This window comes from Strix uralensis, chromosome 2 (assembly GCF_047716275.1).
Source record: "Strix uralensis isolate ZFMK-TIS-50842 chromosome 2, bStrUra1, whole genome shotgun sequence".
NCBI lineage: Eukaryota > Metazoa > Chordata > Aves > Strigiformes > Strigidae > Strix > Strix uralensis.
In genome coordinates, this window is record NC_133973.1 from 137,818,367 (window position 1) to 137,832,751 (window position 14,385).

The 14,385-nt window shown below is 62.2% G+C and overlaps 1 protein-coding gene across 1 annotated transcript in view; it reads right to left on the bottom strand.

The window, feature by feature from the left end:
• Positions 1–5,773: 5,773 nt before the first annotated feature.
• PDE2A (phosphodiesterase 2A) overlaps positions 5,774–14,385 on the bottom strand; it is a 55,269-nt gene continuing 46,657 nt past the window's right edge. The window contains 25 exon segments of the mRNA XM_074860607.1: positions 5,774–6,029; positions 6,031–6,090; positions 6,092–6,137; positions 6,368–6,474; positions 6,855–6,893; positions 8,256–8,368; positions 8,749–8,848; positions 9,007–9,081; positions 9,192–9,239; positions 9,337–9,424; positions 9,523–9,645; positions 9,736–9,806; positions 9,938–10,060; positions 10,134–10,211; positions 10,434–10,546; positions 10,828–11,005; positions 11,087–11,165; positions 11,268–11,331; positions 11,878–11,917; positions 12,043–12,154; positions 13,156–13,286; positions 13,418–13,486; positions 13,615–13,656; positions 13,798–13,872; positions 14,332–14,384. Of these exon segments, the coding sequence (XP_074716708.1) occupies positions 5,913–6,029; positions 6,031–6,090; positions 6,092–6,137; positions 6,368–6,474; positions 6,855–6,893; positions 8,256–8,368; positions 8,749–8,848; positions 9,007–9,081; positions 9,192–9,239; positions 9,337–9,424; positions 9,523–9,645; positions 9,736–9,806; positions 9,938–10,060; positions 10,134–10,211; positions 10,434–10,546; positions 10,828–11,005; positions 11,087–11,165; positions 11,268–11,331; positions 11,878–11,917; positions 12,043–12,154; positions 13,156–13,286; positions 13,418–13,486; positions 13,615–13,656; positions 13,798–13,872; positions 14,332–14,384 (2,144 nt within the window). The 3' untranslated portion in view covers positions 5,774–5,912.

Consider the following 14,385-nt stretch of genomic DNA (forward strand, 5'->3'; position numbering starts at 1 on the left):
AGTGCACTGCAATCCAGTGCTGCTGGGCGGCACAGTGCAGTGCGCTGTTTCCGTGCAGTGCTGCACCGTGCACTGCAGTGCTGTGCAGTGTGATGCGTCGTTGCACCGTGCAGCGCAGTGCAATGCGTTACTGGGTCATGCAGAGCAGTCCTGCGTGGTTCCATGCAGTGCTGTGCAGTGTGATGCAGTGCTGCGCCGTGCAGTGCTGCACCACGCTGTGCAGTGTGATGCAGTGCTGTGCCGTGCAGTGAAGTGTGATGCAGTGCAGTGTGATGCAGTGCTGTGCAGTGTGATGCAGTGCAGTGTGATGCAGTGCTGTGCAGTGTGATGCTGTGTGGTGCAGTGCTGTGCAGTGTGATGCTGTGCAGTGTGATGCAGTGCTGTGCAGTGTGATGCAGTGCAGTGTGGTGCAGTGCTGTGCAGTGTGGTGCAGTGCAGTGTGATGCAGTGCTGTGCAGTGTGGTGCAGTGCAGTGTGATGCAGTGCTGTGCAGTGTGATGCAGTGCAGTGTGGTGCAGTGCTGTGCAGTGTGATGCTGTGCAGTGTGATGCTGTGCAGTGTGATGCAGTGCAGTGTGATGCAGTGCTGTGCAGTGTGATGCAGTGCAGTGTGATGCAGTGCAGTGTGGTGCAGTGCTGTGCAGTGTGATGCAGTGCAGTGTGATGCAGTGCAGTGTGATGCAGTGCAGTGTGATGCAGTGCTGTGCAGTGTGATGCTGTGCAGTGTGATGCAGTGCTGCGTCGTGCAGTGCTGTGCAGTGTGATGCTGTGCAGTGTGATGCAGTGCTGTGCCGTGCAGTGCAGTGCACTGCAGTGGAACTTCACTGCAGGATTGCGCTGCTGCTGCACAGCACCCAGCTGCAGGATTGCCCCCACAGCCGCTGAAACCTCCACCCATCCCCACGCAGCCTTGGTCCCCAGACCCCCACCAGTCCAGCACTGGGAGCACTGGGTTTGCCCACAGTGTGGCCACTGCGCAGGGAGCAGATGCCATCTAACGCCAGTGCCCAGCCTCAGCTGCCCTCTGCAGGCAGGGACCCCCCACTCTGGGAACCGGGGCTGGGGACACTGCAGGGGACCGGCCAGGTGTGGGGCAGCAGGACAGGGACAAGGGGGAGGTGGGGGGGTGCTGAGCAGCCCCCCAAAACCCACCCCACCCCGGGGGGGAGGCGTTGGCCCAAAGGCAGGGGACACTTACACGGGGGTCACTCTGGGGGGGTACCCAGGGGACACCACAACCGGGGGCACCCACTCCAGCATCCCCCTGAGGCCACCCAAGCAGCGGGGACAGGGGGGTGACAGCCGGACAGGCAGCCAGGGACAGAAGCACAGACAGACAGCAATGGCCGAGAGACGTGGGGGGGACAGCCCCGAGGGTGGGGTGAGGGGCCCACATGCCCCCCCAGGATGGCAAAGGGACATCACCAAGGGCACGGAGCCATCGGTGTCAGAGACAGGAGGGGGCAGCTCCTGACTGGGGACCCCAAACGTCGCTGGAGCATCCCAGGGGGGTCGGAGTCTCCCAGGGGGGTCACAGCCCCCCACCCTGAGCAGGGGGTCCCCCCCCCAGGAGCAGTTTTGGGGTGTGTAAGGCTCAGTCAGAGCCACCCAGTCCCCAGCGAGGCTGTGACAAGGCCCAGGGGTGGCCCAGGGTGTCCTCGCAGGGGAAGCCCCTGCCTGCACCCCCAAGCCCCTGCCTGCACCCCCAAACCCCTGCCTGCAGCCCTGGCCCATGCTGTCCCCTCAGCAGCACTGCCTGTCTCACACGCCTCGCACACACAGCTCACCTGGGCTCAGGTCCAGCCCCAAACCCGAGCTGTCCCTCCCTTGAGGACACCCCCAACACCTCCACCCCACTCCGGAGCATCCCCTGGGACCCTCGACACAAGGCACCCACCGACCCACGGCGGGGAGATCGACGTATGAAATTTATTTAGGAAAACCAAAACCCACCAAAAAAAATAGAGGAGGAGAAGGAGGAGAGGAAGGAGGAGGGGGAGGAGGAGAAGGAAGATGAAGAGGAGAAGAAGCAGCAGGAGAAGGAGAAGGAGGAGAAAGAAGGAGAAGGAAGATGAGGAGAAGGAGGAGAGGAAGGAGGAGGGGAGGAGGAGAGGGAGGAGAAGGAGGATGAAGAGGAGAAGGAGCAGGGGAGAAGGAGTAGGAGGAGAAGGAGGAGAAGGAGATAAGGAGAAGAAGGAGGAGGAGGAGGAGGAGGAGGAGAAGGAGAAGGAGAAGAGTCGTCTCCTCCTCAGGCTCGGTCGGAGCCCAGAACAACCAGCGCCGCGCGAGGGGAGGACAGAAAAGCCGGAGGAGGTTTCGCACACCCGCGCACGCCCGCGCACACACGGGGGCAGCCGGGCTGGGTGCCGGCCACGCTCCCCAGTAGCCACAGGGCCACGTCTGGGGGTGGGAGCCGGGAAAGCATCGACCACCTACGCACACCAGCAGCGGGGGCTGGCAAAGTGGGACGCAGCTGGGAAACGGGCATCCCTGCATGCCCCCCGCCCCCCCCCAGGAACCACGCCCCCCCATCCACCAGCACCCGTTTAGGATGGCGAGACCCCCACATCGCTGGGCACCCCCAGATCGGCACCGGGCTGGGTTGTGCCCACGTTGGTGGCACATCGGGGCTGGAGCCACCTTCCTCCTCTTGCAGTTTGGGGGGGGTTGTTGCCTTCTGGGATCGTCCCTGTCCCACCCCCCACCCCCCCCAGCCGCGTGTCACCGCGTGGTGGCGTGGGGAGAAGGCCTTGAGGGGGTCTTGTAGGCGAAGCCATGGGCCAGCAGTGGTCACCGGGCAGGTCCTACCGGGGTTTGGGCAAAGCGTCTCACTAAAGGCATCTCCGAGTAGGTAAGGCAAAAGGAATTCAGTTCACGGCGTCCCCGGGGAGCGACTCGGCTTTGGGGGTGCTCCTGCAGACACGGGTGCTCCGGGTACCCCGAGAAAAACAGGCGAAGCGTCGCTCCCGGATGAGCAGATGAGAGGAGCAGCCGCCCCGGAGCCCAAATCCAGGAGGGAGCCGTCGCGCCGGGAGCGTTGCTGCCCCACGGGGATGGTGCCGGGGGATGATGCTGAGGAGCGGGGATGGGCGGTGAATGACCCCGTGGTGCACCTGGGCTGCCCTTGACCCTGGTGGGATCGATCCTGGTGGGACTGACCCTGGTGCGACCCACCCTGGCCTGGCCTGCCCCTGGTTCCCCTGCTCATGGGTGTTTCAGGTGGCTTCTGGTTGGGGTGACACGGACCCGGGTGATGCACAGCTGGAGGGACCCCGAGGGGCTGGTTAAGTTGAGCAGAGCCCCTGGGGCTGAGAGGGTCCACACATGTTGGGTTGTGGGACTGGAGGGACCACGGGAGACCACCAGGGTTCATGCATGATGGTCAGTAGGACCAGAGGGACCACAGGAGGCCATCACCATCCATGCATGGTGGTCTGTAGGACAGGAGGGACCATGGGAGGCCGGCAGGGTCCATGCATGGTGGTTGGTGGGACAGAAGGGACCACAGGAGACCACCAGAGTCCATGCATGGTGGTCAGTAGGACCAGCGGGACCATGGGAGGATGGCAAGGTCCATGCATGGTGGTCTGTAGGACCAGAGGGACCATGGGAGGATGGCAAGGTCCATGCATGGTGGTCTGTAGGACCAGAGGGGCCACAAGAGGCCATCAGGGTCCATGCATTGTGGTCTCTAGGACCAGAGGGACCATGGGATGATGGCAGAGTCCATGCATGGTGGTCAGTAGGACAGGAGGGACCACAGGAGACCATCACTGTCCATGCATGGTGGTCTCTAGGACCAGAGGGAACATGGGAGGATCATAAGGTCCATGCATGGTGGTCAGTGGGACAGAAGGGACCACAGGAGACCACCAGAGTCCATGCATGGTGGTCAGTAGGACCAGAGGGACCACGGGAGGCCGGCAGGGTCCATGCATGGTGGTCAGTAGGACTAGAGGGATCACAGGAGACCATCACTGTCCATGCATGGTGGTCTGTAGGATCAGAGGGATCATGGGAGGATGGCAAGTTCCACACATGGTGGTCAGTAGGACCAGAGGGACCACAGGAGGCCACCAGGGTCCAGGCATGGTGGCCTGCAGGACCAGAAGGACCACAGGAGGCCATCAGGGTCCAGGCATGGTGGCAGAACCAGAGGGCCCACAGGCCGCTGGCAGGGTCCATGCGCAGTGGTCGGTATGGCAGGAGGGATGGTGGGAGACCAGCAGCATCTGTGCATGGCCATATGGACCATGGGAGGCCAGCAGGATCCACACATGGTGCTAAGTAGGACTGCAGGGACCACAGGAGTCCATCACTGTCCATGCATGGTGGTCAGTAAGACCAGAGAGACCATGACAGGATGGTAAGGTCCATGTATGGTGGTCAGTGGGACCAGAAGAACCACAGGAGACCACCAGGGTCCATGCATGGTGGTCAGTAAGACCAGAGAGACCATGACAGGATGGTAAGGTCCATGTATGGTGGTCAGTGGGACCAGAAGAACCACAGGAGACCACCAGGGTCCATGCAGGGTGGTCAGTAGGGCAGGAGGGACCACAGGAGGCCACCGGGGTCCATTCATGGTGGTCTGTAGGGCCAGAGGGACCATGGGAGGATGCCAGGGTCCATGCATGGCAATTGATGGGACCAGAAGGACCACAGGAAGCCATCAGGATCCAGGCATGGTGGCCTGCAGGACCAGAGGGACCACAGAAGACCACTAGGGTCCAGGCATGGTGGTCAGTAGGACCAGAGGGACCACAGGAGACCACTAGGGTCCAGGCATGGTGGCCTGCAGGACCAGAAGGACCACAGAAGGCCACCAGGGTCCACACATGGTGGCTTGCAGGACCAGAAGGACCACAGGAGGCCACCAGGGTCCACACGCAGTGGTTGGTATGGCAGGAGTTGTGAAGCCGCTGTGAGCTGGAGGACGCTCAGGGACACGTTGGTCCCGGGTGCAGCTCCTCGCAAAGAGGAGCCTCCCGGGGACGGGGTGGGACACACCACAGTGCCGAGCCACAGAAACACCCAGGCGGTGGAGACACAGCGGGGACATGGGGCGGGGTCCCTAGGGGAGCGCAGCCCCCCCCGTGCGTGAAAACCAGGAGCTCCCCCCAGCCCTGGCACGCGTGTAGCCCTTGGAGGGGACGTGGCTGCGTGGGACACGAGTGGAATAACCTGGGCTAGTGATGGGGGGGTGGAACTGGATGAGCTTTACAGGCCAACCCAATCCATTCTGTGAGTCCTTCCATGGGCGAGTGGGTCGGGGGGGGTCCCCGAGGTGGGGGTCTTTTAGCCAACGGATGCTCAGCAGCTGCTGGGAAGAGGTGGGTGCCTCTTCCCTCCTCCAGCCAGAGCCTTCCGTGGGCCTGATCCTGACTCCTCCATCCTCAGGCCTCCCAGCTCCCCCCCACCCCCTTCTCCCACAGCCTCACCCCCTCCCCGGGGTGCACCCCCACGCACCCCCTGCCCCCCCCACTGCTGACCCATTTCAGAGCGACAACCCCTCTGGGGGACCAAGGACATCGTCCCTGTGGTCACCCCGTGGGGACAAAACCTGCAGCCTTAAGGCAGTTTAAAGCACATCCATCCCCCCCCTCCACCCCCGCGCCCAACCCCACGGTGTCCCCCCCCCTCCCCGCCGTGTCCCTGGCCACCCAGGCAAAGTCCCAGCAAAGAGAGGTCCAGGGACCACCTGAATTCCTGCCCCGGAGGGAGGGGACAGTCACCCACGGGTGGGGGAGGCCCGACAGTGCACAGACCTCACCATGGTGGCCCAGAGTCACTGATGTGTGTCCCCCCCCCCCCAAACCTCCTCCCCATAAGCTGGGGGACGAGGGTTGGGGATGCTCCTGGCCCAGCCATGGCCACGGGGCTCCCCCCCCTACCCTGCCATCGTCCCCCCCATCACTCAGCCCCTGCCTCGGGCTGCCCCCCCTCGGGCTCCAGGCAGCCGTTGAACTGGGGGTCGGGGGCCTGGGGGTCATATTCCTCATCCAGAAAGTCCAGGGAGTTGTTACTGGGGTAGCCCCCGGATGGTGAATTTGTGGGAGACCTTCGTCCACTGCTCCCGGTTGCTGGCCACCCCTCTCGTAGAGCTCCGCCGCCTTGGGGAAGAGATCCTGCAGCAACCTGGAGGGGGGGGGGGGGACAGGACACCCCATCAGCATAGAGTTGCACCCCCTTAGTTGGGTGCAATCCCTCTCCCCCCATCCCTTGGAACCCTCTTCTCCCAATCATCTTCAAGACCCCCTGGCCCACCATCCCCGGTCCCACCCTGGCCTGGCAAGGCTGGGATGGGGGGTGATGGCAGAGGGGGGAGCCCCCCCACACCCCGATGCCAGCCCCGGGGAGGGGCTCACTTGTAGATGGGCATGGCGATGTGCTCCATGAAGCTGATCTGCAGCTCGGGGATGTAGGCTTTCTCCCGGTCCATCATCTCCAGCGGACGGTTGCCCATGGCCTTCTCCTGCAGCGATGGCGAGGAGTGGGGGTGTTAATGCTGGTGGTTGTCCCCTCCCCATTCCCAGGCAAGACCCGCCCTCGTGCACCCCCCGCCCTCATCCAAACCCCGTTGGTGTTGGCCAAGAGCGTTGGTCAACCCTGCATCCAGCCCCATTGGTGTTGGCCAAGAGTGTTGGCCAACCCTACATCCAGTCCCATTGGTGTTGGCCAAGAGCGTTGGTCAACCCTGCATCCAGCCCCATTGGTGTTGGCCAAGAGTGTTGGCCAACCCTACATCCAGTCCCATTGGTGTTGGCCAAGAGCGTTGGTCAACCCTGCATCCAGCCCCATTGGAGTTGGCCAAGAGTGTTGGCCAACCCTGCATCAAGCCCTGGTGCTACCTACCAGGTCACCCTGGGAGAAGAACTCCTTGTAGATCAGCTCCTGAAAGGGACAGGCTGTCAGTGCGGGGTTGGGGGGGCATACTGGGGGTGACCCCCCCACACCCCACCTGCCCCCCAGACCCCTCTCCACAGCTGCATGCCTCTGCATCACGCAGGGACGCGCTCCCAGCATGTGGGGGGGCCTGCTGAGGGGTCCCCCCTCCACGAGGCACAATGCTGTGAGGAAATGAAGGAGTTAATGCCTCAAAAATTCATCGACAGGGAAAACCTCGAAGCTAAATGGTGGCTTTTGGGGTCCGAGGAAGGAATTGTCTGGGAGGGAGTGGCGGGGGGGGATCGAAGTCGTGCAGCCAAATTCTCCAGAGGAGCCTCGAAGGGGGGAGACGGACACTGAGTAAAACCGAATGTTCAGGGTAAGGCCCACACTTTAATTTACAACTATAACCCCAAAAAACAGCGAAAAGAGGGATGAGAGAGAAACCACCCGACAGCAGATGAGCTAATGGTGGGTAATTGCCCAGAAACAAAACCTGAGGAAAAGGTAAAGGGGGGGAGATCATGACCACTGACTCATTGAGAGGGTTGGTGCACCCCATGCCCCCAGCGCACACAGAGCCCCACCCACCTTCTCCTTGTCTCTCATGCAAATGAGTTCATGGAATACCCGCCTCTCCTCATCTTGTATGCAAATCAGCTGACAAGATGAACTTAAAACAGACAGAAAACATTGCTGGGTGTGGACCCCCTGCCCAAGATACCGGCCCTGAGACAACGCTGGAACCCAAGGTGGTGATCTGGATTCTTCTCTTCTCTTTCTCTTCTCTTCTCTTCTCTCTCTTCTCTTCTCTTCTCTTCTCTTCTCTTCTCTTCTCTTCTCTTCTCTCTTCTCTTCTCTTCTCTTCTCTTCTCTTCTCTTCTCTTCTCTTCTCTTCTCTTCTCTTCTCTTCTCTTCTCTTCTCTTCTCTTCTCTTCTCTTCTCTTCTCTTCTCTTCTCTTCTCTTCTCTTCTCTTCTCTTCTCTTCTCTCTCTTCTCTTCTCTTCTCTTCTCTTCTCTCTCCTTTTCCCTTCCCTTGCCTTGCCTTGCCTTGCCTTGCCTTGCCTTGCTTGCCTTGCCTTCCCTTGCCTTCCCTTGCCTTCCCTTCCTTTCTTATAGATTTCTCAACAAGAGACCACATCACTTCTTATCCTTTTCTAAGTTTAAGTTGTTTCAACCACAAGTAAATCCTTTTTAAAAGTTGTTTGCTGTTGTTTCACCTTAATTTAACCCAAGGAGACCACAAACCCTTTACGACTCCCTGGGCTCCCAGTCCAGTCGTAGCCTGTCCCCAGTGGGGACGTCTGTGTGCCCTGGGGGGGTGTGGGGGTGGCATTCAGGGGCTCAGCCCCACAGTGTGGCACTCACCGCGATCTTCCTGGTGGTCTTCCAGCCCTTGGTCTGGTCGGAGAGGTCACAGGAGGTCATGAGCAGGCAGAGCAGCAGGCTGCGGTGCTGCTTGTTCTTGGCATCATAGCCCACTGTCGGGGAGCGGGGCAGGCGTTGGGGGGAGGGGGGGGACTTGGAAAGGAACCCCACAGCCCCCATTACCCCCCCCCCCCCAAGGACTTGGGCAGGACAGCCAGTACCTGCTGTGCCACCTCCTAGCCTTGGGAGGATGAGTTCCCATCACCCCACAGGAGCTTCACCTTCCACCACCTTGAGTTCCCACCACCCCTAATCCCAAGCACAGGAGCTTCACCTTCTGCTACCTTGAGTTCCCACCATACCCCAGTCCCAAGAACAGGAGCTTCACCTTCTGCTACCTTGAGTTCCCACCACCCCACAATTTCATCAGGAGCTTCATCTTCTGCCATTTTGAGCTCCCACCACCCCCCAAACCCAAGCACAGCAGCTTCACCTTCTGCCATCTTCTGGAGGTCCTTGAAGATGCGCAGGTGATGGGCCAGGTCGGTGGCCAAGATGATGTCCCTCATGAGGTCCAGCATGCGCTGGTAGTCCTGCAAGGCCACGCAAGGTGGCTGCCATGTCCCCTGCCACCCCCTGCATCCCGAGGGATCCAGGGATGGGGAGCTGGGGGGTGGGAGGGGATGAGGGGGCTCAGCGCAGGCAGGGGGGTGCCAAGGTTTGGGCAGGGGGGGCAGGGGGGCGAGCTCACCTTGCGGGAGAAGTGGTCGAAGATGTTGCAGCCCTGGCTGTTGAGGATGGCGATGGCTTGGGCGAAGTGATGCCTCTGCGGGAGAAGCCGGGGCCGTGGGAGCAGGCAGGGTACAGGCAGGGTGCAGGCAGGGGTGCTGCCACACAGCCGGAACCCCGGAGAGAACCGGGCAGGGGGGACCTTACCTCCATGACGGAACCCTCTGAGCTGTACAGGGCGGCCAGGACCGATTTCTGCAAGGCAGAGCAGCTGGAGTCATGGAGCTCTGGGGGCGAAGACCCCCCCAGCTCTGTCCCTGTTCCCCCCCAACCCGTGCCTGTCCCAGCTCACCGAGGCCACCTGGAAGGAGTTATTGGTGCCTCTGTGGTCCAGGTCGTGGCACATGCAGGAGATGAAGAGGGCAAAGATCTCGATGTCTCTGGGGGGGGGGGAAGGAGGGAAACTGAGGCAGGCGGGGGGGGCAGGAGCACCCCGGCCGGGCCGGGAGCTGGGGATGGGGCCAGCGTCCAGCCTTACTCCAGGTAGTTGACGAGCTCCAGGTTCTTGTAGAGCAGGTAGCAGAAGTGGGAGACAGAGAAGGCGTGCATCCAGTTGTGGTACGGGGGGTCGCGATAGCCCTTCTTCACCATCAGGCAGAACCTGGTGGGGGCGGGGGTCAGGGTCATGATGTAGGTGAGGATTTGCCCCCCACCGGGGACCATGAGGAGAGGGACAAGGCTGGGGACCCACCTGGTGAGCGTCTGCCGGTCCATCTTGTAGTTGTTGATGAAGTTCATGTCCTGCAGCATGCTCAGGATGGCCTGCGGAGGGCCCGGGGGGGGCGGCAGCAGGTGACAACCCCCATCAGGGTCCCCCCCCTCTGACACCCTAAGGCCTGAGGGAGGGCAGGCAGGGGATGGTGGCAGTTGGGGACCATCCCCATGGCCCTCACCATGGAGGTGTCGTCCTCGGGCAGCGAGCGGGGGGTGTAGGTGAAGCTGGCGAAGTTGGGGTCGATGGTTGACACGGGCTGGATGCCCTCGCTCAGCAGCTTCGTGTACTCGTCATCCGAGACCTGCGGGAGCCGTCAGGGGGTCCCCGGGGTGTCCCCCAAACTGTCCCCCATCCCTGTCCCCGTGTGACCTCACCTTCATGTGGTACATCATCATCTCATTGGCCAGGTGGCTGCGGTACTGTGCCTCGTTCACCTTCTTGTACAGCAGCGACTGCAGGTGGAAGGGGGGACACGGGAGCTCTGGGGGTGGGCAGACCCCCCCCAAACTCCCCCAGCACCCCCCAGCCCCACCCCCTGCTCCCCATCGCCACCACCTCTTGTCCCCAAGGAACAGGGACCACGCACATGTCCCTCCCTCCGCTTCCCTCTGCAGTTGGGCCCCCCCCTCACCATCCCTGCCCCCCGAGGGTTGGGGACCCCCCCCCGGACGTACGTGGGCGATGCTGATACCGCAGTAGATGGAGAAGGCGGTGGCCAGGTCCTCGTCGAATTTACTGAACCAGGGGCCGTTGATCTTGTTGACTAATTCTGCCACCCCGATGACCTCTGGGAGCAGAGTGGAGAGACAGGGGGCAGGATCAGGCCCATGTACTGGGGGACAGGATCGTGCCCATGTATTGGGGGACAGTGCTGAGTCCATGTTGGGGGGGGACAGGATCGTGCCCACACACTGGGGACACTCCTGTTCCCAGAAAGGGGGGGGGCAGGGCCAGGACAGTGCCCGTATCCTGAGGGGCGACGCCGTGCCTGTGCGCTGGCTGACAGCCCTGTGCCCACAGTGGGGGGCCCCCCCATGCCCCCCCGTGCCCCCCCCAGTCTGTGCCCACCCTGGCTCTCGTTCTTGATGGGGAAGCAGAGGATGTTGCGGGTGCGGAAGCCGGTGCTGTCGTCCACCCCCCGGTAGAAGAGCGGGTGGGAGTACGCGTCCTTGATGTTGAGGATCTTGCCAGTGGTGGCCACGTGCCCAGCGATGCCCTGGTCGGCCGGGATGCGGATCTCGTAGCTCTGGGGTACAAATGGGGGGGTCACAGGCCCAGCAGGACAACCCCCCCCTCCAAAACTCCATCCCCTTGCCGCCGCGCTCACCTCATCATCCACCACGCCGCCGTCAAACACTTTGGCCACCAGCTCGTGGCTGAGCCGGTCCAGCAGGAACACGGAGCATCTGCAAGAGGCCACGTGGCCACCGCTGGCACCCACAGGGGGGAAGCCCTGAACCCCACAGTGTCCCCCCCCCACCCTGTGTCCCCCCCCCCACCCCACTCACATCTCCGCGTTGCTGAGGTTTCGGGCCTCCGTGATGATCTCCTGGAGCAGAACCGACACGTCGTCTGTGGGGAGGAGGGAATGGGGGGGGGAGGGTCAAGGAGCCCCCCCAGACCGGCAGTGGCTGCCCGCCTCAGCTCCCCACTCGTGCAATGAAAGGGGAGGGTCTCAGCTGCGTCTGCACCACGGGGGGGCTGTGCCAGCAGCTCCCCCCCGCCCTTCACTGCAGGGGCAGCATGGAAATGCCGGGGCAGAGCAGCGGGACGGGGTCTGCCCAGAGCGTGCGCATGTGCACGCGTGTGCATGCGTGTGCGTGTGCACACACCGACAGGCGACACAGCCTGGGCCAGTGCAACGCAGTGGGGTGCTTGTGAACGGCAGCTGCGGGGGGTTGCGCAGCAGCGCGTGTGTCTGCAGCGGTGCATGGGGGTGTGCATGAGCCACGCGTGTGTGTGCAACAGCACGTGTGCGTGCAGCGGTGCGTGTGTGCATGCAGCAGTACACACGTGCATGTGTCACTACATGCCTACAGCAGCGCCTGTGCATGCAGCAGCCCGTGATGGGCACAGCAGTGCCTGCACACACGCGCATCTCCGGCCGCCTGCACCTACCCAAATGCGTGAAGAGGTTCTTCGCCACCTGCAGCAGGGCCTGGGTGGGGGGACAGAGCTGTCAGTGCCCGGCGGGATGCCCGACACACACACACATGTGCTTGGCGTGTTGCAGGACGTGCATGCACGTGTGCCAGGCACAACGCGGCCCCCACAGGCGCTCACCTGACACTCGCACTTGAGTTTCTGCTCCTTCTGGAAGGCCAAGGTGCTGGTGAGCACCGTCGAGGTGTAGCAGAAGCAGTGCTGGATCTTGTGCTCGTCCGCCTCTGTGTAGCTGCAGGGGTGGGGGACAGGACCCCCCCGGGGAGGGGACACACCTTGGCGTGATGTCCCCACCGCAGCCTGATGTCCCCACACCACCCATTCCCCCCAGAAAACCAGAATCATCTGGGTTGGAAAAGCCCTTGAAGCTCCTCCAGTCCAACCATGAACCTCACCCTGACCGTTCCCAACTCCACCAGATCCCTCAGCGCTGGGTCAGCCCGACTCTTCAACCCCTCCAGGGATGGGGACTCCCCCCCTGCCCTGGGCAGCCCATTCCAACGCCCAACAACCCCTTCTGCAAAGAAATCCTTCCTAAGAGCCAGTCTGACCCTGCCCTGGCGCAGCTTGAGGCCATTCCCTCTTGGCCTGCCGCTGGTTCCTTGGCTCAAGAGACTCATCCCCCCTCTCTGCACCCTCCTTTCAGGCAGTTGCAGAGGGCCAGGAGGTCTCCCCTCAGCCTCCTCTTCTCCACACTAAACCCCCCAGTTCCCTCAGCCGCTCCCCATCACACCTGTGCTCCAGACCCTGCACCAGCTCCGTTGCCCTTCTCTGGACACGCTCGAGTCATTCAATGGCCTTTTTGGAGTGAGGGGCCCAAAACTGAACCCAGGAATCGAGGGGCGGCCTCACCAGTGCCGAGCACAGGGGTAAGATCACTTCCCTGTCCCTGCTGGCCACGCTAGTGCTGATACAAGCCAGGATGCCATTGGCCTTCTTGGCCACCTGGGCACACTGCTGGCTCATTATCAATCAATCCCCCCCAGGTCCCTCTCTGACTGGCAGCTCTCCAGCCACTCCTCCCCAAGCCTGTAGCGCTGCTGGGGGTTGTTGTGGCCCAAGGGCAGCACCCGGCATTTGGCCTTAGTGAAACTCCCCCAGTTGGCCTCAGCCCATCGCTCCAGCCTGGCCAGAGCTGATGCCCCACCGCCCCCAAAGGTTCAGGGTGTTGGGTGGGAGGGGGGGTGGAGGCCAGATCCTGCCCCCCCCCGCCATCATAGTTTGGGTGCTCACCTCCCCCCGCTCAGCTTGTTGAAGGCGCAGGCCAGTGCTACCACCTGGGAGGTGGCCCGGCTGGTGACAGGGACACACAGCATGGAGGTGACTTCACAGCCCAACATGCTGCTCAGCTGCTTGTGTTCCTCCTGCAAAATTGGAAGGGGGGGAGGAAAGATGGGGCACGATTTCACCCCCAAACCCCCCCCCCCCGGAGGTCACATGGGACACCCAGGGGGTGACAAGCGTGTCCCCAAGTGTGGGGACAGTTGGCACCCACCTCACTGATGTCCTTCAAGGTGATGGATTTCTTGTCCTCCACCACCCGCCCCAGGCGCCCAAAGGTGAGCTGCGGGTGGGGTGAGGGGGTGTGAGCCCATGGCACCCACTGACCACCCCCAACCACCCCTCACCCCCCTCTGTACCCCCCCACCCCACCCCGTGCCCCCCCCCCGCCCCCGTGTCCCCCCACCTCACCGAAAAGCTGATCTCCTCCTCAAGGACGTGGTCCCCCACCACCTGGAAGGGATGGAGGGGGGGGGCAATAAGTGGCCATGGGATGGTGGCCAAGGCCTACAGAGCCACGCCTGGGGGGTCGCAGGTGGCCCACAGCGGGAGGGTGGGGTGGGGGGGGGGCACCCCAACCCCAGGGGCACCCACCTGGCAGAAGAGCTGGTGGTTGTCCTCAGAGACGAGCAGGAGGCAGCAGCACAGCGACTGGGTCTCCTGCTTCAGCTGCGGGGGGCGGGGGCGGTGTCAGCACCCCAACCTGCCCCGAGCCCTCCTCTCCCAGGGCAGGATCCGGCCCCTCCTTGCACCCAGGGAACCCACACATGCCACAGAGAGCAGGGTGCCCCCCGCCCCAGATCCTCTCTGCTATGTCTGATCAGGTTAACTCTGGAGACTACTGATGGTGAGGGCAACACTGTTCACTCTGGACACTACTGAGGGTTGTGCACAGGACACTAGAGCGCAGGAGGGGGACCACCAGATTCTCTTCCAGGGTTAGGGTGGCACTGTTAACTCTGGAGACTACTGATGGTTATGACAAGGCTGTTCACTCTGGTCACTACTGATGGCTGCACAGCCAATGCTTGAGAAGTTTCTTTGCTTTGGGGGACTTTCTTTTTTTTTTTTTTTTAATTTTTTAAAATAAAACGGGGCTCCCCGGTGCGCCCTGGGGTGCCTACTCACGTAGTTGATGACCTTGAGCTGGAGCGAGGCGGCATCCAGGTCATACAGCTCACC